Source organism: Barbatula barbatula (genome assembly GCF_947034865.1).
Source record: "Barbatula barbatula genome assembly, chromosome: 21".
NCBI classification, from domain to species: Eukaryota; Metazoa; Chordata; class Actinopteri; order Cypriniformes; family Nemacheilidae; genus Barbatula; species Barbatula barbatula.
In genome coordinates, this window is record NC_136784.1 from 1,327,917 (window position 1) to 1,354,261 (window position 26,345).

At 40.7% G+C, this 26,345-nt stretch overlaps 3 protein-coding genes across 3 annotated transcripts in view; 1 reads left to right on the plus strand and 2 right to left on the minus strand.

Moving 5' to 3' along the window:
• Positions 1-339, minus strand: part of LOC306910438 (ribosome biogenesis protein bop1-like) — a gene marked incomplete at its 5' end in the record, with an annotated part of 8,659 nt that extends 8,320 nt beyond the window's left edge. Inside the window, one exon of the mRNA XM_079485014.1 lies at positions 310-339. Within this exon, the coding sequence (XP_079341140.1) occupies positions 310-339 (30 nt within the window). The remainder of the gene's footprint in view (positions 1-309) is intronic.
• Positions 340-416: 77 nt separating this feature from the next.
• scxa (scleraxis bHLH transcription factor a) lies at positions 417-5,197 on the plus strand (the record flags this gene model as incomplete). The annotated part of the gene is given in 3 exon segments (XM_079484712.1): positions 417-644; positions 646-981; positions 5,108-5,197. Coding segments are annotated over 3 exon segments (603 nt in total). The 3' UTR covers positions 5,147-5,197.
• A 10,675-nt stretch (positions 5,198-15,872) lies between these two features.
• On the minus strand, positions 15,873-26,241 carry LOC306910439 (ribosome biogenesis protein bop1-like; the record flags this gene model as incomplete). The annotated part of the gene is made up of 4 exons (XM_079485015.1): positions 26,116-26,241; positions 24,504-24,779; positions 18,719-18,877; positions 15,873-16,040 (listed from the first exon to the last, which is right to left on the minus strand). Exons 1-4 carry the CDS (start codon positions 26,191-26,193, stop codon positions 15,873-15,875), a joined length of 681 nt encoding a protein of 226 aa, XP_079341141.1. The 5' UTR covers positions 26,194-26,241.
• Positions 26,242-26,345: the final 104 nt, after the last annotated feature.

Sequence of the window (26,345 nt, forward strand, 5' to 3'; positions counted from 1 at the left end):
AGGCTTCAAAGCAGACACTCCCACCACAGCCTATAAAACTGAAGCGCTGTGAACGGGTCGGAGTCAGAGCACACGTGTGTTTCTGCTCAGAGGGGGATCGAGCGCTGCAGACGGATACAGAAGGAGAAGCGTGTTTATGTAAAACCGAGAGGTGGATTTCAAAAGCACTGATGGGATGTGAATAAAAGACAAACAGAATCTGAAAGAACAACACTTTGGATCAACTCTTAACTGCAAAGAACAGAATTCCAAGGACGTCTGATGGCCAAGCACTGCAATACAAGAGCTGCTACTCTACCGAAGGACTACTGAGTGATTCTTAAGCGTGAGCACGTGCATGATTCAGAAGTTCAATGTGTTGAAACTCTGACCTTCTAAGAAACGTTCCAAACAAAAAGGTGTGGAAATTTAAGGCGATGTCTTTTGCGATGGTACGACCGGCCCCTAGCCGTTACCTGTACTCTGAGATCTCAATGATGTCCGAGGACGATGAAAACGGCAGCGAGAGTTCAGGTTCTGACGATCGCTCATTTCGCTTGGACACCTCGGGGTACGATCTGAAAGTAGGCGGCAGAAAAAGGAAACCCGGTGGACGGCTGGTAGGAGCGCCACCCGTTTCCGCGGTCACCGCGGGTTTGATGGTGCCCCGAGGGCCGGCAACGCAACACGGCCAACGCACGGGAGCGAGACCGCACCAACAGCGTTAACACCGCCTTTACAGCATTGAGGACTCTTATCCCCACGGAACCGGCAGACCGGAAGCTGTCCAAGATCGAGACCCTGCGCCTGGCGTCTAGTTACATATCGCACCTGGGAAACGTGCTGCTGGTGGGGGAGGCCTGCGGGGACGGACAGCCGTGTCACAGCGGCGGACCGTCCACTTCCAACTACTACCATCATCACAGTTCTCCCAGCCGGGACTCTGAGAACGCTCAACCCAAACAGATCTGCACCTTCTGCCTCAGCAACCAGAGGAAAGTGGTGAGTAAGACGCCAGCAGATGTTGTCCATTAGGACCGTGCAATGATCTGGACATGTCCGGGTCTAAATACAAGCTGAAAGAGGTGTGAAATACACTCAAACCTCAGGGGGGATAAGTGCATGTGTGATTTATTTGGTCAGCGAGGGGAAACAACTGCAAACTTTATACACAACACATGCTCAAATAAACACAGTTCATTCTAAACTTTATAAATGTTTGCTTTACAAAGTATAACCGTAAACTTAAATGTAACTTTCAACAAGCCAGAAGCAGATCAAAAGATTTCTCAAACGGGCAGTTATAAGAACCGCACAATAATATTAAGAGGCGACGTTTTCTAGGCACAAATAGCTGGTGATCGTACGTCATAAAATGTCATAATTTAAGATAGCGCCCAGAACACAAAAAGCTAAATCTCTGTTCTCCGTGTTACGACTTCATCCGCATGTCGTTTTCCATCACAGCAGATATCTCCATTACACCGAGTTCAGCTACCATGACCTCACAGACAGATCCAATGAAAGATCGGATTAAACCTAAGCCCAACGGAAAATAACCAATCAACAGGGAGACTGTCAGGTGATATACAAACACATCATCCATCTCGGCCCGCGGCCGTCCCTCCGCTGCGCTGACCTTAGCCTTCGGAGCCAACGGCACAGCGCATTAAAAATAAAACCGTAAATCACACTCGGGCCGCACGGAACACAACGACACCGCACCGAAAACTGGAGAAAACTGTAATTTAAGATGTCAAACACTGAAATACGACATGCGCTTGAAACAATTACGCTCTGAAATGACACGAGAGCCATTTTGGTCGGGTATACCACGACGTGACTCTTAAACCCCCGAGTGCTTCCAGAAGCCAAAACAGACTAGACAAGAAAAAAACAGGAGGAGAAAAACTCAAGCATGTAAAGTCCGTGCAGTGTGCGGTAAGAGAAATAAACTGGGTAAGGAGCGGATACTGTGAACTGCACGGGTGAACGACGGCAAACCCGGTTCGGGCCATTTATGACAAATGAGCAAACGGGAGGCATAAATATGCAAATGTCAATGATGCGTGATCTATATATCAGGCCAGTGAACATCTGCTTCAGGGTTTTTTTTACAAAGTAGCCGTGCACCTATCCTAACGTTTGGCTCTCGCATCCGGGGTTGTTCTTCAAATCTGCCATCTTGGCCGATTAATATCCCTGTTGAGCGTGACACGCAAACTTGCGACACCTTATCACGACCGTAAAACATTCTGACTGTATAACAAAAATGCATTTTCCAACCTTGTAAAACGTTTAGCAGAATGACGAAAGTTCGCTCGAATTAACACAATTCCCTGAAACGGATCCAAAAAGTAGGAAAATACGCAAAATAAAATAATTTAGTATTTGTGCGATTTTTCATCGATTTATAACGGTCACATACTGCCAATCATCCTTAAAGGGACAGAGCACCCAAAAACGAAATGTTTCAAAATTAATTTAACCTCATGTGTTTGTTTTTCACCAGAACAAAAAAGAAGATATTTTTAAGGATGTTGATAACCAAACAACACTGAACCCCATTGAATGAACACAAAAAGCATTTCTCGAAATATCTTCTTTTGTGTTTCACAGAGGATAAAAGTTTTTTTGGGGGAGGTAAACTATTCCTATTCCATCCAATAGTATACAAACACAACGCAGCAAACTACTACATAATGTCAATGAGTGATCCAAACAAACTTCTCAAACGTCCCCCCTGGCATCGAACCAATCTAAAGGTTTTATTTGTTAAACTGTTTGTGGTTAAACCTCACATAGAAACCACCCAAAAACCACATGGCTGGAACGACAGCAGGCCCGAGTCCAGCGCTCCCATTTCAGTAAGCCTAATCTGTACAAACTAAATGATAGATCTTTATAACTCCGATCGAGAATTACGCCCATGTCTTCAGGATTCCAGTGGCAAGCAGATATTCGAAACAGACCGGCTCTTTGTACTGAAGCTTCAGAAGTGGCTCCGTGCACTCCAAAACCACACTCGTCTCTTTAACTCTACTTAGGGCTCATTACGCCGTGAAAGTATTGCCCGGCCAAGATGCACGACTTTATTGTTTCTAAAGAAGGAGGACGATGAAAAAAGGCCAAAGAATAGACGTAGAGGTATAACTCAATGCAAATGTTCGGGTTTCCGCCAAAGTCTGTAAGCTGACAGAAAACAGACAGCTGCGTCGAAAATCTCGGCTTAAATCAAACGCAGACGGTCACGCAGCGCAAAACTGCTACTTTTGCCTGCGAACGTTCAAGAATGAAACAGATTTGTGTCTATATAAAAATGATAGATTTCACCCTAAACAGTGTCCAAGTCCAACTTGAATGTATTTACAACGTGGATCAACGGTTGAACTTTCTTCGTAGGCACGCGGATCAATCGCTTGCAACACGGCTAGCATTTTCTACGTTTTCTTCCTCGCACCAAGTCACTCGACCAAGTGAGAAGTTCACCGTTTTCTTTTTTCCCATTCTGCTAAACCACAATGACTATTAGTGGTGAACGGAACGCCACGCGCTACAATATTACTCGCAGGTAAAAACTTTGTTTGCGTAACCACACAAGATCGACATCATACGCTTTAAATACAAGTCCAGAACAAAAAAGTGCACGGTGTTGTTTTTTTGAAGGGTCTGGGACAGCTTGGCACATTTTCTGCACAGTTAGGCCGATTGCAACGGAGCAGAGAGTCGTGCATTAGAAACGCGGGTCATATTTTCTGCATAATTATCGAAACGTCTCTCATTACGAGCATATGGAAGAGTTTAAAGTTCCCTGCTCCAACAGGAGCCCAAACATTCGACACGATATGAAATTATTTCAAGTGTTAGCGCCGCACGCTAAACAGCCAGAACTTTTCCTCTGTACACTGCCATTTCATTCCAATGAATCTTGAAAGATTTGGCGTGACGTGAAATCTTATAAAACCGACAAGCGTGAATACTTCGACGTGCTCTGGAAAGCAGACGAATAAAATGAAATAAAAAAAAAAAATCGCTCGTGTTTTACCATAGTTTGGTCCGGCTGTACACTACGTCACGGTAGATGTACGGAAACGGGCACTTTTGCTCGCGGGCAGTGAACGCTATGAAAACAATCAGAAGCGTGTCATTATAATCTAAACAGCGCGTTTAAACGAGGTGAAAGTGATATATGGGGATTAACCAAGCAGAAGACTGTTTTCAATAATGGACTCGCCCTGTCATCGCCGGGGATAAAGTTACACGTCTAAACACATGCGTACACACACACACGCCGTGATCTTCAGCCAGCTGTCAACCTGACGTGAAGCCAAATATTTGTGTTAACAGCCTCATCTAAGAAAGGGCTTAAAGACGGTAAAAAATGAGAGGCGAGCGGCAATTTATTGATTTAGATATGTAAGAATTTGCCGTAATGCGTTTCCTGACTTAAAGTACCTGGAAATAATGTGTTTATAAAGGACTTCAGAGCCGGGGAGCGTACATCAATCTGGGCATTTGGACCAAAGCTCCGGCAATAATCATTTCTTTTATGGCGTGTCAGACAGGATATGAAAAGCAAAAGTAGGCAAAATCCTATTAGTTTGCCGTAAGTGATCCCTTGAGTCGGAGCGCTGGTGACTTTAAAGTGCCAGTGAGGAGAGGTTGGAAAAAGAGAGAGAGAGAGAGACGGGGTTATTTTCAAATGAGATTCAGTCTGACTTCATCAGTTAAGGTTCGTGTGTTTTGACTGGGAGCTCCGCCTACATCCATATGCTCCTGTTATAAGCAAAGCAAAGTGGGAAATGTGAGCCAGGTGTGTATGTGTGCTACCGCAGATGGAAAGGCGAACGGAGAGAAACAACAGGCCTACAACCCTCAAACCTCTCAAAACAACCATTTTATAACTTCTCATTTTAGAAATATTCATTTGAAAAAAAAGTAGATCCTTTATAAAAAAAAACATCATGATAAAAACTGTTAAATGATCAAGAATCAGACGACAATCTCAGGAAATAAATGGATTATAAGTCACTTTGGATAAAAGCGGGTGCATGAATGTAAATGTAAAATGCAGACGATACTGTATATATTTGGTTACTGATCTATTCCTTTTTCCATTATGTTACAGAGCAAAGACAGAGAGAGAAAATCGGCCCTGAGGAGTTAAACGGATTCACGAACCATCAACGCAAACCATTTACAAAAACTGTGTATATATGCAAATATCAATACATATTTAATTATTTCTACTTCGACTTTGGACTCGTGTGATTTAACGGAGGAAAAAGAAATACAACTGGAAAAAGACTCAACTTTCCAGCACATCAGTTACGACGCAAACGTTTCTGTTGGGCCGCGGAGTTCATGCTATTCACCAAAGACCATCTAAAGACGAAGCAAGCAAAACGTTTACAAGGTCAAAAATGATCACGTGACCGTCCCGGGAGACACGGCCATACGGACTGGAACTTTGCAAAGCGATCTGGGGATGAATATTCTTCTCGAATCAAAGCCTCGTGTGGATCATATTATTTCTTACGAATTTGTTAAAGACACTTAGCCTGACTATGAAATGATGATATGTTTAATAAACGCTGTATACTGTATGTCTAATATGGCAAATTACATATATTCTTTCTTGGTTAAATTAAAACTAAATATTGGACAAGCGGAAAGAATTTCATCTGGGTTTCTTTTTGGCCTCTCAGCGAAACCTTTGGACATGTCTGCGTGCGTCTGGCAGGCCTGTCATTTAAAGCAACACCTCATTACAGCAAGTAAAACACAAGCCGTCCAAATTCAAATCAAAATATCTCCGTACATCTTCTTACGTTGGGGGTCTGCTAACCAGAGCGATTTCATTTCACGTTCTCTTTCTGATTTTAATCTAGCTCAACCTTCTCAAAGTTCAGCAAAACTTCAGATATTGACTCTCTCACGTCTCTTCTTCATAAAGAATTGAGCCATTATCACAGATATGAGCTGTTGTTTATGGTCACTGCTGATCTCAGGTCAGGAGTGTAAGAACAAGACAATATATACAACTTTTTGAGATTCACAGAGAACTCTCCATTTATTTTGTTAAAAGCAGACTACTTATGTTATTCACAACCAAAGCACAATTACATACTATGGCATTATTCCTCAAATAGTTTTCTAAACTATGACATTGTTAATGTCACAATATCAGACGTTTTAAGTCACGATTATCGCGTAAAGAAACGAATCGCATTTAAAATACAATTATTTACGACATTACGTTTAGCTTTAAGACAATATGTGACCCTGGACAACAAGTCTTATGGGTCAATTTTTCAAAATTGAGATTTTTACATCAACTGAAAGGTGATTAGTTAAGCTTTTTATTGATATATGCGTTGTTAAGATGGGACAATATCTGGTGGAGATACAAGAGTGTAAAACTCTGGAAGTAAAGGGTGCAAAACATCTAAATATTGAGAAAATCGCCTTTGAAGTTGTTAATCCGAGGCACTGTAACAGGCCATCCACTCACAAAAATAAAGTTTTTATATATTTTGGGTTGAAAATTTACAAAATATCTTTATGGAACATGATCTTTACTTATATCATAATGATTTTTGGCATAAAAACAAAATCTATAATTCTGACCCACACAATGTATTTTTGGCTTTTACTAAAAATGTTCCCGTGCTACTTAAGACTGGTTTTGTGATCCAGGGTCACATATGAACAAAAAATATTCGGCAAATTTAGCCAATATCGGTATATTGTGAAAGCGATAATATTTAATATCACGGTTTTCAACGATACTTGTATGTTTGTGGCAGCGGTACTATTGATATCTCATGTAAATTCTAGCAGTCGTCATTTCACGGTTTTCGTCAATACTGGTTTATTGTAACTGCTGTTATATTAATATCACCGGTTTCACCAGTACAGTTGTCAAGCAGCGTTACAGTAAATGGGTAGTTGACAAATAAACCATAAATGTGTACTATGACGTGACAGCAAAAATGTAGAAAAAGGCTAACAAAGAAGGTAAAACTTTCTTGTGCTAAAACTCTACTAATGCGAAGAATAAATACTTATAATAGCAAATAAATGAACAGCTCTTTTTCTACATTTTTGTTGTCACACCACAGGACACATGCACAATATATTTGTCAACCACCAAATAAATTGAGCTCAAACCTATAATATTCACTCGCCATGCCGAGCGACGTTCATCTACATCATGTGTGTTGACTCAGTCTGGTTTTCATCCAGACACAATTAAGAGCCAATGAGTGGAGGTGGATGACACAGGAAGTGACCGTCAGACAGACAGCTGCGGCGCAAATGACATACACAGGTAAAGCTTCTGGCAACTGAATCAAACGGAGAAAAGCAGACAAATTCCGAAGCGTCTTTTATGAACCCCGGCAACCTTTTAAAACTGCTCTGAAAGCTGTCCATCCTACAACGACAAACTACAATTCTTTACGTAGCATCACAATCTTCTTTACAGACCACTTTCACAAAGACCAGTGAATGACCCCTCTCTCTCTCTCACACACACAGACGGGGTGATATCCCGCTGAGCGTTACCCGTCTGTTCACCCACGTTCTGTCATTCTGTCAACCCCTCGTATCTCATCGGCTCACGCGGCACGGATCCGGCTTGACACACGTGAACTCGGTTACCTGCTCAAACTCTCTCACACGAGCATCAGGTCAAGACGCTACAGTAATAAACACTCATATTGAAGAAAATAATATGACAAAAGGATTCAATTCATTACAATACAATGTCTTATTTAAAATTTATATTTAACATTTTTATGATTACTCAAATCAATGAGCGGAAATATTAAAGTCAGCAAACATGGCAAAAAATTTATGAAAGTTCTTCTGTGAATTCATTGTATGGATTTACATAAAAAACACCAGATACCATACAAAGAATAATATATATATATAAACATATATATTATTCTATTCATACTAAAAACTATAAAATAAAATGATGATGATGATGATGAAGAGGTGTGGAAATGTTAAACCAAAACTACTTTTGATCTTCAAACCTTTGACAACTCAGATGACTTTTAATATGTATATTCAGCTCAAAATCGAAAAGAAAAGTAGTTTGGTACAGAAACAAATCACATTTAAAAGTGCAATCTATAATCTCAGCTCGTCTTTCCTTAAACTGAAGCGAGATGACATTAAACTGACATTTCCCATGAAATCGTACTCTTAAATTATAAATCATTTTTATAATCTTACTGTCGTGGACTGTAGTAAGGTAAGAAGACTGATCTTTATGTACTTGCTCAATAACAAGGACTTAAAATAACCACATCGCAGTTTTAAAAAAGGTGTAAAGCTCAATGGGTTTCTAAGGTCAAGATCAAATTCAAAGTCAAGATTGTTGAAGCCTTTATCTGGTAGGTAACGCAACACACACAATCCTCAAAAACACAATTTTCCGCTCATTACCGGCCCAAACAATATAAAAACAGCAGAGACCAATGAGCAGAACAGACAGGCGAGTTCTTTCCATGAAAGACTGGATGTGGGGGTAATAATCTTGCCTCCCCCGTGTCCCCCGAGAGCGTCTGGAGGATGACTAACAGATGACAGCTGCGCAGACCCCATTCTGCTCTGCTCAACATCAGCGGTCCTCTCCCGTCCGCGTCGCCCGGAGAGGACGGTGCCACGCTGTCGCCGGAGGCGGAAAGAAGCCAGAATCCCCCTCACCTGACCAAACGCCCACTTTTAATTACCAACATCTTATACGGCTGAAGGAAGTAAAGGCCATAAAAATAAGTCCAGTCATTATTTCTAGAATAGCAAAACCGCGAAACAGGTCGTCAAAAGGTCAAGCGTTCATTATAACGGCCTGAAAAAGAGGCAGAGCGAGATCGGGCCCTGCACCACGCCAGCCTGATAAATAATCTACAGATCCCCACGCACGGGCTTCAACCTTGGAGGACGCGTGTGGAAAGTTTCATTCTGGCAAAGACGTCTTAAAACGGTTTCCCACCTGTCCTCCGAGCATCCGGCACATCATTCAGAGAAAGACTATTTAATGAAAATCAAACATCTGATGAGACTCTCAAAGGTTTGACGGAAACATCTCGACGACAATATCGCCTTTGCATAGTTTGCTTTTAGAAATCGAAAGAGAACTGGACGGCGAGCGATCGGAGGTGGTGGCGGCACATATTTCGTTATGCCTTTAATTCTTTTTCCGCTGTCTTTTACGGAAACATGCAAACACGAATAACACAATGTGGAAAAACTGTCTGGGATGAAGAGGAGGCATGAGCTCTGTTCCAAAGAAGAGGAGGCATGAGCTCTGTTCCAAAGACTAGCTGCCTACAGAGACAGGATTTTAAGGCATCGTAGGTGCGCTCCCAACATCAAATCTGCTACGAAAGACAGAACGGCATACGTGCTTCACTGAAAAGGCAATCCCAGAATGCATTGCAGCCAACGTAAAAACACATTAAAGAAACTCTCAAAACTGATTTTGTACTGTACATTTTGACTTATTGCACCCAATATTTGTGTTTCTGTACTGTACATCAGATGCATCATAAAAATATGATGTTAAGTTTACTACAGCATTTTTTCCATGTGTGTCGAGTATTTACTGGAGTAAACGCTTCACATTTGAGTCTACAGAATACTGTATTTGAGTATTCTGTATGATTTGAATTGATAAATGGAAGAAAGACCGTAGAATACTTTAATATTTACTAAGCTTAAGAAACGTCTATGAATTTTACTATATTGTAAAAAAGTAAACATTCGATATTTTAAACGGGGGAGAAATTGAAGTTACATATTTTGTTTCAATGTATTTTATAATAATTATTGATTGATTTAGAACGAACTCCGTAACAAGCGTGGTAACATCTACATGATGCTTGAAACAGCAAATATTTATTTTATTTAGAGATGAATTGATAAATAAATCTAATCGTATTATGTTTGAAAGCATCCTCATTTACAGCATTGAAGGGCTTTAAAAAAAGTTGGTTGTTTCAAGCATTGTGGAGTTCTTATGGATTAAGGTCGAATCTCCAATCTTACTGGATCTTTAATAGCAAAGAAATCTCTTTCGCTTTCAAAAGATAAGTGTCACTTTCTGTTTGACTAAATATTCTACACATAATCATTTTACCAGTGATGTTTTTTACAGACTCTAAAGCAAAAGACGTAAATTAACATCAAAATGAAGTTTCATGTGCTCTTCGTGTAATCGATGGCTAAAGAAGATGTTACCCGCGTGCAGGCAGAGCACTAGATTCTGGAACAGAGCTACCGTCACGGGATCATCTCCTTCCTGTTTTGAAGGTAAAAAGCACTACATCATCCGACGACCCCACATCCCCTGTCCTCGGTCCGCCCCAGGAGCTCGAGTCGGCCCCCGCTGGCAGTTGGTTTCAATCAGAGACTTCTGGCAGGATGCATTCGGGCCCAACTGGGAGTTGCGCTGAAGACCGGATAAAAAGGAAGTCCTAAAAACTCTGGAACGACAGGTGGCTACTTTGGCTGCTCTCAAAAAAAGGAAGAAAAAAAAGTCCCCCTCTCTCACAGCTTTCCAACGCCCACCCCCCACCTACACACACCTGCAAGAGTCCAGCGGACCCGTCCCGTCGGCTCTGTACGACCGGCACGCGATTTACACCACCGCCTCCCCACCCCACGTCCGACCCCCACCCCCGGCCTGCTGGATCAACATTCCCCCCTGACTTAAAAAAACACATCTCAGCGTCTCCTTAAATAGACTATTAAAAAGAAATTTCCCGCTGACAGCGGCGTGTCAGGCCAAGATTCCACATCATTTACCAGCAATCTGTCAATTTTATCAGCCTATTGATTTCAGCGGAGCGCGCCGGGCTGAAAGAAGACCTTTGTGTCCGCAGACGGGACCGGTTTGGAAATCACTTCATTCTCTACCTACGGAATACAACTGAGACTTCTCGATTCGCGAAGACTTCCCTGGACCGCTGCCCAGACGAGTGCGGCGCGTTTGCGGATCGATAACATTTTATTCATAACGCTAAACACCGAGGCCAGAAACAGAATATACACATGTGCAACATGGACGCGAACTGCATCTTATGTTACGTTCGAGATTATATTCAAATGTCTGTCTGAAATATTGTTAGGCAGGTTGCTAGTCGACAACTTTCATTTTTTTAGAAGCAATGAAGATCATGAACAAACCTGCCAAAGTGATGATAGCGCACCATATACATTATGAATCACAGATATTACAGAACGGAGAAATACAACGTTGAGATGTCATAGCTAGACGCACAGGCTATCAGATTCTTGGAAGAAATAAATGAATTTAGAAAATACATTTCGGACTCGTTTTGCAGTACGAATGTCGACATAAATCCAGATACATTTACCCAAAAAGTAAAATGATGGAAGATAGTCTTGTTTTCTGAAAATTTCAATCAAGTACTCAATTTGAATGATTACGTATGTATTTTTTTAAACGGGTAAGAAAAAACGATTGAAGTACCTAAAAAAGTTAAAACTTACATTTTCTTTTTTTACTCTATATTCAGTCTTGTTTTAGGCATAAATTTTATATCTTTTTTTCCAGAAATCAACACTAATGACACATTAACTTGAGAAACAAAATGACCCAACATGTTATTGTTTTAGGCATTTGTAGATATTTGACCTGAAACACAAGACAAATATACCGATATATTTTTTGCAATGATCTATTTCAGACATAAAATCTCCCTTAAGGCCAATTACCAAGAACAAGACCTATTAAAGATGAATATATTAACTACTATACGAGTGCCAAATGGATTTTGATTGACTGTCAGGGCTTTATTTATTGCTAGCTAACAGCAAACTGTCTTAAGTTTACAAACATAAACCTACCCAAATATCTACAAGCACCATAAAGAATAACATTTTTAATATTACAATTGCATGCACGATCTTTTAACCAGCTTCTCTCCTCTCAAACACACAAATACGAACGCATTCGTTGAACGGTTGATTTCAAACAGGTTAGACGTTTGCTTGACTACTTTCCAGGTGGAGAAATAAGTGATGTGGAAGGCACAGCGTGGGTGTGAGCTCTGTGTGGGACCAATGACTCCCGGTGGGATACAGCCCTTAAATCCCCCTTTACCTTCGGGCAGGGGTAACAGAAAACCACCCACATTCACTTTAGTTTCATTTGATAAATATAAAGTACGGCTCGATCCAATGGATCCGGGAGAACAAAACCGCTCTTTGTTTTTTTTAATAGTGCAGACGTTTCGTAAAATCCGTGCCTGCGTCTGCCGGAGCTCAAAACATATTAATCATTTTCTTCCCTGAAACTGAACGGCTTTCTGGGGAAAAAGACAAAAGGCACGTAACGTATATGAACAAGAGCCACGGCCGGCGCTTTTAACAAGAAGACGTGAAGTTGGTTTGTTGGCGGCCGATATGCTGACAATGAGTATTTCATTCTAACAGTAGTGTGCGCTCCTTAAAGAGACAATTCACATAGAAATACAGCAAGCACATATCATTCGATTCAATTTAATGAATTCATAATGTTAATTTGATTAAACGAAGTATGATCATGAGTTGTACAGAACACGGGGCACACCGTAAGAGACTTACAATCTCGGTCACCATTCACTTTCATTCAATCGGTTTTCCATGCAATGAAAGTGAATGGTGACCGAGGCTGTAGGTCATTAACTATCTGCCTATGTCATCATATGAGTTTGTGGTCGGCAAACCATCATATTTTTAGGTTAAACTATGAGCGTTCCTGTAGCTTAATTTGGTTGGCAGCACAAAACTGATAAAAATGAATAATTGAAATGCACTTTGGAATAAAAGCGTCTGCCAAATGTGCAAATGTAAAAAATCGAACTTTAACACTTACTGTACTAGCCAAAAAGGCTTCATTCTAGAACATGTTTTTTCAAGGTGGGTTGAAAGAAAATAACAAAGCCAAGAAAGAGAATGATGATCATTCACAAGGGATACAAACCAAGCGCAGCTCTCATTTCACTCGGGCCAAACATCTACACGTGAAGGCAAACGTTTGGTTTGCTGAACAGAGACGGTATAGAATTTTCTGGAGGTCAAAGGGGAAGAGTTCAGACCTGTGGTGCTGGGCTGCCAAGGGTGAATGGATACGACCCCCTGGTTCCTGCTTGCTGGAACGGAGAGCCAGGGCTTCCCCTTACGTCCGCTCAGAGTTCTGTGGGCCTGGAGAAGAGTTTTGACGGCCGTGATCAGCTCCGGCACCCAACAGTTTGGAGCCGGAAAACGGCACCGCTCGACAAACCTTGATATGGCTTACAGTTCTAGTTTGGCCAAGAAGAACCCCCGAGTCTCTCTCTGGAGACGAGAAAGGCTTCAAAACCAAAATCTCGTCCTCCGCTGGGGTTCTGGAGACCTTGCAATGCCAATCAACGCAGGGAGCATGAATGGAAAGACAACAGAAAAATGAAAATAAAGAACGCGTTTTCACCCCGCTGAGGTACGCTGGTTTAAATCATGCTGTGCAAGTATAGATGGAAAGACTGCACAACGCTGTCAATCCTTGTAAAGACGGGCTTGAGAAACGCCACTCTTTGCCTAAATTACCATTCTAAGAACCCAGAGCTGTTAAAAATCGAACGTATTTTTGACCACAATCATTTGAGATCCCATCTGGAACTCATCAGACGGCTCTTGGAAATGCCCCAATCACAAAATTAAACTTTGGGATTACCAAAATTTAGGGGGCAAACTAAATGAAAATAGCACCTCCAGACGTGCGCCGCTTCTCGCTTTCGACAGATTTCATCGCTCGTTTTCGAGGAGTGGGTGGCACGGCCGAGTGGGGCCGGCTGGATTCCGTCTTAACTCTGGAGAGATCTGGACACCTTGACCGGTCGTGTTTGTTTTACTTTGCGCAGGAAAGCAAACACGGCTCTTTTCTTCAGACGGCGTGGGCCGAAATCTCGATCAAATCTCAGGGTGGAAATGACAAAGGCAGCCATTACCTTCCCGGGCGAGACCGGAGCACCTGAAGCAACTTAAAACTCCAGACCTCAAAAACTTCCAGAAGGTGTAATTATTCTGGCACCGGAGGAAATCGCATTAACTACACTCATCGCATGCTCGCCCATGTCCAGGCTTTCACTTTCAACCACACGTATGCAAATCCCAACCCCAGATGACTAAACTAAAATAAAACGGATGGCATGCGACCGCTGAGGTCGTTGGAGGTTTCCGACCGGCTTTCTGCGACGGCAGCAGAGGATGCAAAGCTTCTCCCACACGTGACGGCGCTCGGTGGGTCGCTGGACCGGAATCAGGAGTCAGTCAGTGGATGCGATTAGCAGACGTGACCTCGATCCGCTACCTGTCACCAGAGCTTTACATTAGAGCACGGAGAGAGGGCCGCTCTCTGAAACCACAAAGGAGGATCGCTCATCCGTGGCTTACCGTGTGTGCTGGAAATAAGATTTCAAACATGCGCTGGCAGAAACAGCTCCCTCTATGGGAAATGACTTGACATTAAACACATAAATCTATTAAATATGCTTATGCATCATTTTGTTACAAAACATTCTACCTACATTTGAGGAATATATGCTAGAATGCTTAATAAAAATATGGTCGTCATGAACTCTTTACCTTAAATGTAAATCTAGAGTCTCAAAATACTGTTTAAAGGGACCTGAAACCTTTTCATAAGACAAAACAAAGCTGCTGATCATTGACACACAAAGAAAATGCTGTTTACTTCTGTATTTAATGGCATACTGTAGTATATTATAGCTCCCTACAAGTGTAGTATACTTTATAGTATTGACTACTGTGTGCCACGGTTTATTATAGTAAATATTAGTGTTCTAGCTGTACTGTAGTGAACTGATAAACTGAAGTAATTACTGTATTATTCTTTAATATTTTCTATATTATAACTAAGAAATTGGAGTATACTGTAGTTGATTACAGATATGACTATATATAGTTAATATATATACTACACTTTTCTGTAGAAGTATCTATTGTAAACTGCTGAAAGTGCAGAAGCATACTGTAATATTTACCATAGTAAACTCTAGTATTCTGTAATATAAACTGTAGTAAATTAAAAACAGCAGCAAATGCTAATATAAACTGTATTATTTCCTTGATAATGACATTGAATTGTTTTCGTATACTATACTTACTAATACATTTACATGTAAACTACTAACTACTATAGTATAGTTAACACTACACGTTGACAATATAAAGTATTCCGTACTTTTAACCATAGTAAAATAATTATTTGAAGTAAACACGAACCATGGTATGATATTTACGATGGCTACCATGGTAGAACTTTTCCTAAATAAGTATAAGTATTATGGTTGTAAATACGTAAGTAAACTACAGTATTTATTCATGAGAACACGTTAAGAAATGTCAACGCTGACTCAACTTCCCGTTTGGGATCAATGTATTATCTCTGAGTTTCGCCAATCGAGTGAAGAAAGCCTTCGTATCAAACAACTTTACAGGTACGTGGGGTCAGTTTAGGCCACCAGGTAAGTTTCAACCATCACAATTTGCCTATCCATGTACTGACTTCACGCCTGATGCACACAAACACACACCGGCTCAGTAGCTGCTCGGCGGCAGAAAACAGCGTTTGCGGCTGGGAGCCAGAGCCCCTTTTCCCCTTAATTCCTCAATGTGTCTTCATTCATCTGAAGGAGCACATGGAAAAGCCATTGCAGGGGAAAGGCCCCTTCCGGACAGACGCTGCGCTCTCCCGTATTCCCTCTTCACCGCGCTAACAGGAAACAGCTCTTTATTACAAAGAGGGGGGACGTGAGGCTGAAAAACAAGAGGATTTAGAAGTCTGGACTTTTATTTGTGGACAACTTGTGTCAAAAGCCGCGACGGGACGGAGAGGCAACCCAATCCGCCATCCCCAGACGGGATGAGGGGGATAATTCGACAAACGCCAAATGGTCGCGGGACCACCGCCGATCAAAGAGGACCGCCGGAGGGGTACTAGAGAAGATCGACATTGTAATGAGATTGACACCTAATCTCTGAAAAATGCACAATAAAAACATTTGAATCGTACAAGACACCTGTAGTCATCTTCTATTTGATACACATACCGTAGATCATACAAAATGAACATTCTGTCATTATTTACTCATCCTCATGTCATTTCAAACCTTTATGGTTTACTTTCTTCTGTAGGACACAAAAGATGATGTTTTGAAGAATGTCCATAAGCAAACCTCACTGACTTCCATTGTGTGAACACAAATCCACTTCTCGAAATATCTTCCTTTGGGCTTCACAGAAGAAAGAGCAACATACAGGTTTTGAAAAACATGAGGCTCAATAAACGATGACATGATCTTCATTTGTAATACTTTTAAAAGCGGCGCTATTAAGGGAAACCATTTTAAAGACAAAGTTATATGGAGTCAACTGTTATGCAGCATAAACCTCTACAAGATTGTGGATTTCTAAAATAATGTCCCCCAGACACAGCCATCACGTCAATGAGCTTAAAATTAATTCACTGCATTAAACAACAAACTTCAAGATCATTCCTGTCAGATTCTGAACCTCCCGCTGTGAGAAACGCTCCAGTTGTGCTGCTAAATCAGATATGGTCTTCTTCTGGACTGATGAATGGTCCATCGCACGACCGTTGACATTTATAAAGACAGTAAATGGGCTCAATACAGATCATTAAACTGGAGGACCGAGAACCATTTAGGAAATAAATGATGATGCGTTCTGAACAAAGGGGCATTAAAGTGGCTCGGGGATCTACCCAAGAACAATAACACCTCTGCACAACATTCCTGCTCACAAGCACATCGCCAAGAAGTCCTTTGGATGGCGGCTGTGTTTAGGTTTGCGCAGGCTGGCAAATTACCCAGAGTGCATTGTGCCAGGGTTCAGTGGTTCTCAATGAAGCGTGTGAATTAAAGAGCTGAAGAGGAATTCTTTTATGGATCTATGGGTAAATATGAGACGTTATAAGACCGCGAGGTCCATCGTTCTCCTGAAGCCCAAAGCAACAGAGACATTACAGAATTGTGGTAATGTCTGACGGGCGTATGGGAATGGTGTCAAATACAGCGTTTCAGACCCTTCCAGGGTAAAAAAAACCTGTTACTTTACATGAAACATTGCGCAACTAACCATATTCCCTATAATTCCCTAGTGCCTATACAAACATGCTGAAAAAGCTATATTAAGACTCAGTTTTATCAGTTCACCGCTCGTTCTAATGTTATTTGGTGTCGGTTCACATTAGAAAGATCAAGACTTAAGGCCCCTTCACACCAAAAACCATCAAGAAACATGGTCAACCTGTCAATCAAACCCTGCAAAGAAGATCATGAAAATAGTAATGCACATGTCAATTCTTGGTGGGGTACCTGCTCACAGATGAACTAACAAGTGGACGAGGTAGTCGACATGGACCCAGACATGCAATATGATATTAATATTTGGATTTTGTTTATGGATGTTATTTGAAAATGTGATGAGCTCATGCGCACTTGACTATTATACTACATAAATTATGATGTACAAAATAAAAATTGATTTTTTTATACATGAGAATACTGATCTAAAAACGGGATGTTTCAAAAAGCATTTTGACAATTGACCTGACCAGCATGACAACGAAAAACTGTTGTATACTTCAATACTTAATATAGCAAACTGTAGTATACTTTGTAAATACTGTAGTATTTTGTAATATTAACTATTGTGAACTGATTAAATGTAGTATACTTTAATATTCACTATAGCAAACTGTACAAAATCCTAGTATACTGTAGTACATCACAGAAATGACTTACTACACTTACTATATATACCCCAGTATTCTGTAGAATGAACTAACTGCTGTGAACGCGGTGGCATACTGTTCTGTTCACCTCGTATAACCCAACTGTAGTTAATTAAAAACATCAGTAAGTACTTTAGTTAATTGTAGAATACTTCACTAATTCCTAGATAATGAGAGTCATTTGAAATAGTATACTACTGTACTATAGTAAACGCTACACTTTGATAATGTATATTATAGTATTTAAAGTATTCGAGCATGAAAGTCACAATACTTCACAGAGATCTCTCAGAGAGCCCACAGCTAAACCATAAAAAAAAAAAAAAAAGAGTTGAAAGTCAAATGTGAAAGTCAAATGAAAGGCGGACAGCATGCAAAGCAAACATGCAGGTGCACAAACACCTGGACGCACGGGTGACATGTGGACTCATTCAAGTGTAAGAGGGGACTCGATGTACATTTGCATCTCTGTAAAAGATGGTTCATTCACCGGAGAAAGAGTGAGACCCCTAGTGAAAACGCTCGTGGTTTTTCATGATTTTAGACAATTATATTATAAGCGTAACAATTTGAGCGAAAAGTAAAAACTGAAACCATGAGAAATCTGATGACCGTAGAGGAGAACTTAGCATTCACACACATTTGCATACATTTGCTTAGTGACCTTGATACCACAAAATATGACCTCAAAATATTTTGACCTCACGTAACCTGTGGGTTTAGAAAATACATGATTTTGTTTGTTGCCAAGTTTAATCACGTTACTTAACTACTGATTTTAATAATGTTTTCAATGATAAACTTGAAATAAAATGATTATTTGTTGTTAGTTCATGTTCAAAAATAAGCATTTTCAATGTGGTCTCATACTTTATCGAACCTAATCCGAAGTGTGTTTACCTCCTCATCCGATGAGTCCTTCTCGTATTCATCCACATGAGATAAAATCTGAAGGCCTTCGTCTCTATGTGACGTCACACTCTGATCATCCTTCTCTCCTGAAGACTTCTTCTTCTTCATCTTCATCTTCTTTTTGTCCATTGAACCTTTGTTGTCACTCTGTCAAAACAAACACAGGCCGTTCAAGAATCCACAAGCTATAAAACACATTTAATCTGGAAACATCACAAGGGATTGAAAAAACGTAGGAAACACGTCAAGGAGATGTCCAGGTTGTATTTCGCACTCAAAAATGAAAAATGCACAAATAAAAGTATTGTTAAAGACATGAAACTCTGTTTTCATGATCATATTCTGAAGATCAACCCAGCGAAACGTTCGTTCTCAAAACGTTGGTATAAAAACGTGGTTCCTACATCATTGATGGAACTTTTAAAGCATTCAGAGACAAAAACCATTGGATGCACTCAATTCTCATCATTTGACACTAAAAATTATACAAAAATGTAAAGAACCCTCATCAACACATAACTTTCCAAACACTGTATTCAACCATCTTGTAAAGAAGGTTTTAAACACGAAGTTTCATGTTGGCGTGATTTACACACGTGCCGTTAAAAAGCGGCCACCAGAATCTCACATCCTGTGCGGGACGCAGGGACTCGTCGTGCCGGCTGTTATTCACCACAGCACATCACTCAAAACCAGAGCAACCGGACAGTAATGGGGTGGAGAGGAAGAGCGCGTTTCCCATGAGCCCGTGACGGGGCAGGTGAGCGAACCTGTGCTGATTTACAGCAGCTATCTCTTCCACTACAGAAACACTTCCTCCCTGAAGCCCAGTTAAATCCACATCAAGATGCCGAAGACGTGCGTTCCTGAATGCCTCGCGCGGCCCGGGGGACGGACCAGTTTTCCGCTAGCACTGAAGATCTAAAAACAAGCTGAAAGAGGACTTTACAACGGGAGGACTGGGGGTTCGGAGTCTGTTAACGACAGGCCAAATGAGGACGTGACCTTTTAGGATACACAAGACATGTTTAGAGTGAAACATTTTAATGAGGAACGTGACAGAAACCAAAGAGTAGTGATTCATCAGAATTTTACTTTGGGGAGAACTTTAATCATTTCATAAATATATTAAAATATGAGGATCTGGCCTGTATACGTGCTTTTAACAAATACATTCTAAAATATATTTTCTTTCATGTAAAATATACGATTTAAAAACAAATTTTTGCTTGAACTAAATCTTTTTTAAAGGTTGTTCATATACACATTTTCTGGGAAACAAGAGTAAAACGCATTACATTTTTTGTAGATAGATCATTCTGGAGTACATTTTTAAAAGATGCTTTGAAATTCAGCAGTGAAAACTGACTTGTTGTTTCATTTATGCGAATCGGTTTAAACTGTTTGACATTAAAAGGAAAACATCTTCATGCCATTTCAGAACAAATGTGCAAATAAACGCCAATTTTGTCACATGACAAAGAACATTAACACACATTTGGTACTATTTGCACGGCTAATGGCTGGAATACACCACAATCCGATCAGATTTTTAAAAACTAGACATCATACATATGCAAACTTTCTTAATGTTTCAGATAGAAACACACTTACTGATCAAACCTGCAGACTGGCACAGACTGTAAATCTGAGCAAAAGTCTCGTAGTGGATTTTAGCCTTTAGGAGACTGAACAAGAACAAACTGATTTCTGCTAGTAACTCCAAAAGCCTGATCATAAAAAATAGGAATGTGGGTGTAGAGAAATGGGTCTTTGATAAATGATTTGGCCAGATGATGGTCAACCGGCCAAAACAGAAGAGCTCACGGAGTACACTCGGATAAAAACAAGCCCATCAGAACGTCTGGAGGAGCGTGGCACCGCGCCAACGTGACCACAACCGCCGCGTGGGCCGAAGATGTTGCGAAGCTAAAGCACGAGCATGAGGGCTCGAGCTTTGCAAGTTACGAGTGACATACGATCTATGAATCAGAGCGGGAAATGAACGCACTGACAGGCTTTTGGAGAACAACTCCTCACCTCAGAACATCCGTTTCCAATTCATTCAAGCACCTCCATTGGCCTTTAAATCGCTCACACTGCGACGTTTGCGCACAAACCACGCAACCGGTGAAGTGTTTTTAATGCGTGTTGGCGAATCGTCCCGGGTTCCGCTCGCGGGGCCTCGTCGCCCATCACTCCGTACGCTTCCTCTGAACCGCGGTCGAGTTATTGAGTGACTTGTGGCCGGAACAATCCGACGGCAATCATTAATTAAGCCCGTAGCTACTCAATTAATCCACGGCGAATGAAATAACCCCATAAACGTGTATCGATGATGGAAGTGGACCAGACGCGCTACCCGTGGGTGTGCATTATAGCGAGAGAAAAGGTTTCACGGTAAGACGAGCTCTTCTGGTGCTTACAAAGCCCCCGTCACGATATCATCTACCGCCCCCGCACATGGAGTGAGCTGCCGCTGCTGGATCAGACACACGGCTGCGGGGGTCTCGCGGGAACCGTCACGTCTCCGGCAGCCGCATTAACTTCTGCCTGGTCTGCTTCAGACGCCGTGATCCAGCTCTCAGAAGACCCTCGACAAAAGAGCAGAGGAAAGAAACCGCGTATGGGGGGGCGGATTAAATGGTTGAGACAGGAACAATATGTCCCACGGTCTCCTGGCAACTCCGAACGGAGATTTCAAAGCTGTGAATTTGATCGTGTCCTGTGGAAAGTCAGATGCTTCCGACGGATTGACTCGAGCTCAACTTTGTGACCCGGAGCCTGGCACTTTAAGTTACTTTTATGTCAACTTAGAAGAATGATCAAATCCATTTTTCTACATGAAAAATCTGCAGATATTTGGCCATTTTGAGGCAACCAGCAAAATGATTTAACAGAAGCGTTTGATCACCAACTCTGAAACATTACGAATTGAGAAATTATTACTTAGACACACGTATATGAAGAACTGACAAAGCAGTTGGTAGGTTTAAAGCTGCTGATATAACATGAATTGTAGCGTATAAACCGACACAATGTCTCAAGAGGCCAACTATTGGATGAATAATTGCAGATTATTCTCGATCCCTTACGAATACAACCATGGTTTTTGGTGGTAAATGTGTAGTAACTAGGGATGTACCGATCTGATACTCTGGATCGGATTTGGCTCCGATCCATACCTTTTTGAATGGATCGGGTATCGATCATGCGCGAGTCAGCACAACCGATCCAAATCCGATACCAAATTACCAGCAATTGTTGAACGGGGAGCTGTATTTAAGTAAATAGAAAACGTTCGTTTATTTTGAGAAAAATGCATTTACTTAAAAATAATAATTAAATACTTTGAAATTTATTTTGCGTAATGGCCCGACAGGCGAGTTTAGTGGGGAGACCTTTCAGGACCCAACTTTACGCCTATATGGAAATTTCAGCGCGTTGAAGATGTCGCAGATGTGGAAATATTTCACGCTTGAAACAACAGAAAGCAGCACAGCTGCCAGTGTGTAAGTACTGTTGCGCGTTACAACACGACACATTTAATCAAACATCTTCAGAAGCATCACGGAAAAGATCACGAAGAGTTTGTACAAGCGAAACGCAAAAAGGACGAATTAAAGCACCAAACCTTGCAGGAATTATTTCAAAGGCAAGAAAAACTTCACAAAGACGACAAAAAAATCTGTAAAAATCACAGAAAAAGTTGTGGAATTTATTGTACTAGATAATCAGCCTCTCTCTGTTGTGGAAAATGTAGGCTTCCGTCGCCTGAACCGCGTTAGTTTACCATCGCGTAAATACATTTCTGAAACAGCTTTGCCCGAGTTATTTTATAGTGTCGTCGCATGTTGCGGATCAGTTAAAAGATGTCAAATCTTTGAGCTTCACTGCTAATATTTGGAGCTCCGACGTGTGTCCCATGTCCCTTTTGAGTTTAACCGCGCATGGGATGGATTCTGGTTACGCATTGCAGAGTGCTGTGCTACATGCTAAAGAGTTGCGAGGATCACACACAACAGCGTGATTTCAGCTTCAATCAAAGAAATGCTGGATGGTTGGAAAATACAGATTGTCATTTGGATGACTCAATAGCTTGATTAAATGTAATTTATTTCAATTATAAGTTTAGCACAGTGTCCCTAATAAAGATGTCCGTCATACTGTGTATATTATTTATCTAAGTTTTGATGTATTTCATGAATATGCAAAGCTTGACTTTAAGCAGATAAATTTAATGACTGTGTGAGTTACAGACATTCTAAACCTTAAAAGGTCAACAATAACTGATATCGGATTTGGATCGGTATCGGCCGATATTTGAAAGTTCAGTATCGGAATCGGATCGGCAGAGAAAAACTGGTATCGGTGCATCCCTAGTAGTAACCGTGTTTTATTAGTATCTATAGTAAAACCATGGTTTATTTTCAAAAGTGATGTTTCAGGTGGCATAGAAAAGAGGCCTCACAAATGTGAATTTTAGTATTCCTCATCAAAGAGCTCCATGAAAGTCGAGCAACTGTTGCCACAGGTATTGACACCTGACATATAGCATCATATAAACTGCAACACAATGACAATCTCATTTCCTCTCAATAGTACAGAAGGAAAGAGAGATAGTTTCGTGTCAAGATGCATTGAGCAGATACATCAGTGATGCTCCTTAAGGGGGCGGTGGAGAGGCACGTTTTAGCAAACGCATCAGGTGTCCAATACCTGCCAAAGTTTGGACACATCCTATCATGACTTCCAAATGTTAGAATAATTGTAAAATAATCAGAACTATGATGTAACAGAAACAGATGTTTGGGAATTATTCATGAGCCAAAGAATTTAGCCAAAACTATTGTAATTTTGCCATTTTGGAAAGAGCAGACGAAAGCTCAGATTGTCTCAACAGACGTTATCAGGTGCGTGCAGAGATATTAAACTGTATTGAGGGAGTTTCCACAAATGCACACTTATTGGCTGTATGTTATTAAATATCTGGACCAATTTATACACTTGCAATAAAAAGAAGTTTAGTAAAATGGTTTTGCAAAAAAATTGATTTCCCTCATTGTATTTGCCTACAACATTTATTTCACAAACTGACATATTGTATTTAGTAAACGGTAGAAGAAAGGCGTTTAGGACGGTTATAAATAAAGTGTGTCCAAATCTTTGACTGCTACTTTAAGATTGTCTTTTTATTATGTTTTACAATGCGAGTAGAGAACTCCTGAGTGGGATACAAGAAAGAACCGATCAGAGATCAGATACAGGAACAAAAACAGAAATGTTATAAACCAAAACAGCTCACTAACTTAAGAGAAGAAGAGATTCATCACTGAATCTCTACCTTCAATCAACATGCATTATGTTATATGTGCTGGGAAGAGGTGTGCTATTACTTTGCGAAATAATGAGAATTTTAAGCTAGTTTGAGGGAAAGACCCAGGCCATTTTTTAAAACTGTGTAACTCACGTAAACCTCCTCCAGATACTGTAGCAAGTGCTCAACAAGCCATTGATCACCACTTACAACAACCCATCCCTGTTGCAGATCATTCTGTACAAGCAAACACCACTCTCATATTCACAATATTCCATTATTAATATGTACAAAGACGTTTAAACATTTTTGCTTATGCAAATAAGAATGTGGAGAACCGTGTATAACAAGAAATGTCTGATGTTTTAGCAATTCATCACATCCTTACAAGAAAAAGACATAGTTTGACTGACTTTTAATTTGCAATATATTTATTCTGAATAACAGAATTAATACCTGAGGTTCTGTAATATCCTTTGCGGACATCTGAACATCTTCACCAGTCCTCTCATCTTCCACTACATCAGAGCCCTTTAGCCCAGAAACATCATCCTCGTCATCTTCTTCTTCATCATCATCATCATCCTCCTCCTCATCATCACTGTCGCTACCGGATTCTTCAAGTCCAGAGAAGACACTCTCTTCACTGTCTGAGACATCACCTTGACCTTCGTCGTCGTCATCGTCGTCTAAATGACCATCTTTACCGCTGTCCTTCTCAAAGATGGGCAGCTGAGAAAGGTCACATGACGAATTGTGAATTTCAATAGAAAAATCATGAACATTAAAACAAATGACAGATGTTTTGTCAGGTAAAGTTAAGTGCAGAATCGTTGTTGGTGTATGTCCATAAGGACCATAATAATCTTTATTATAAAGTAAAATAGGGCGTAAATGTATAGTACAAAAGTACATATATACTTTAGTTTTTATTACAGTGAATTGTAGTAAAAAGCCTTAATATACCATAGTATACTTAAATCTTATTACAGCACACATAAAGCAGAGTACAGTTCATTTAATAGAGTTCGCTAATTAGTTCATATTTCAGAACAATGTAATAGACGTCATCAAAGTGGCGTTGTTAATATTATATAATACCATTATCCAGTTTACTATGGCATATTACAGTATATTTAAAGAAGGATGAGACACACACACACGACACAAGACACACACACACGAGACACACACACACACGACACACACACACACGACACACACACACACGACACACACACACACGACACACACACACACACGACACACACACACACACACACACACACACACACACAAGACACACACAAGACACACACACACACACACACACACAAGACACACACACACACGACACACACACACACGACACACACACACACACAAGACACACACAAGACACACACACACACACAAGACACACACACACACACAAGACACACACAGACACACAAGACACACACACAAGACACACACACAAGACACACACACAAGACACACACACACACACACACAAGACACACAAGACACACAAGACACACAAGACACACACGACACAAGACACACACACGACACAAGACACACACACACGACACACACACACACACACACACACACAAGACACACACACAAGACACACACACAAGACACACACACACACACAAGAGACACACACAAGAGACACACACACAAGAGACACACACACACGAGACACACACACACAAGACACACACACACAAGACACACACACACAAGACACACACACACAAGACACACACACACACACACACACACACACACAAGACACACACACACACACAAGACACACACACACACAAGACACACACACAGTCTGCATTAACTAGGTAGCTTTGTGAAGGCAATTGTATTAATTACACATCTGTATGTCATACAATGTGATAGAGTCTAATAAAATGTTGAATATCACATTTATCAAGCATGAACAGCGAGCTCTCCGTACTACGTAAACACACGTGCTAACGTCTCTAAACTCGCGCTACTTAAAAAACTGTCCGACTTCAAAACAAATGTATATTTGTTTGTATACCTGTTCATCTTCGTTCTCCTCGATATTCCTCTTTTTACTCTTTAATTTACTCATTGTTGAACTCGGCGCCGGACGCATGCTGCAACGAAGACCATGTGGGTTGAAATTACGTCAGAGGTTAAAGGTAAAAAGCGCGTCGCTCTTTCGAGATTTTATTGATTTAATTTTAATGTATTTCAATGAAAGATTGTTTTAAATGTAATTATATCGTATTTTAATAGAAACGGTAT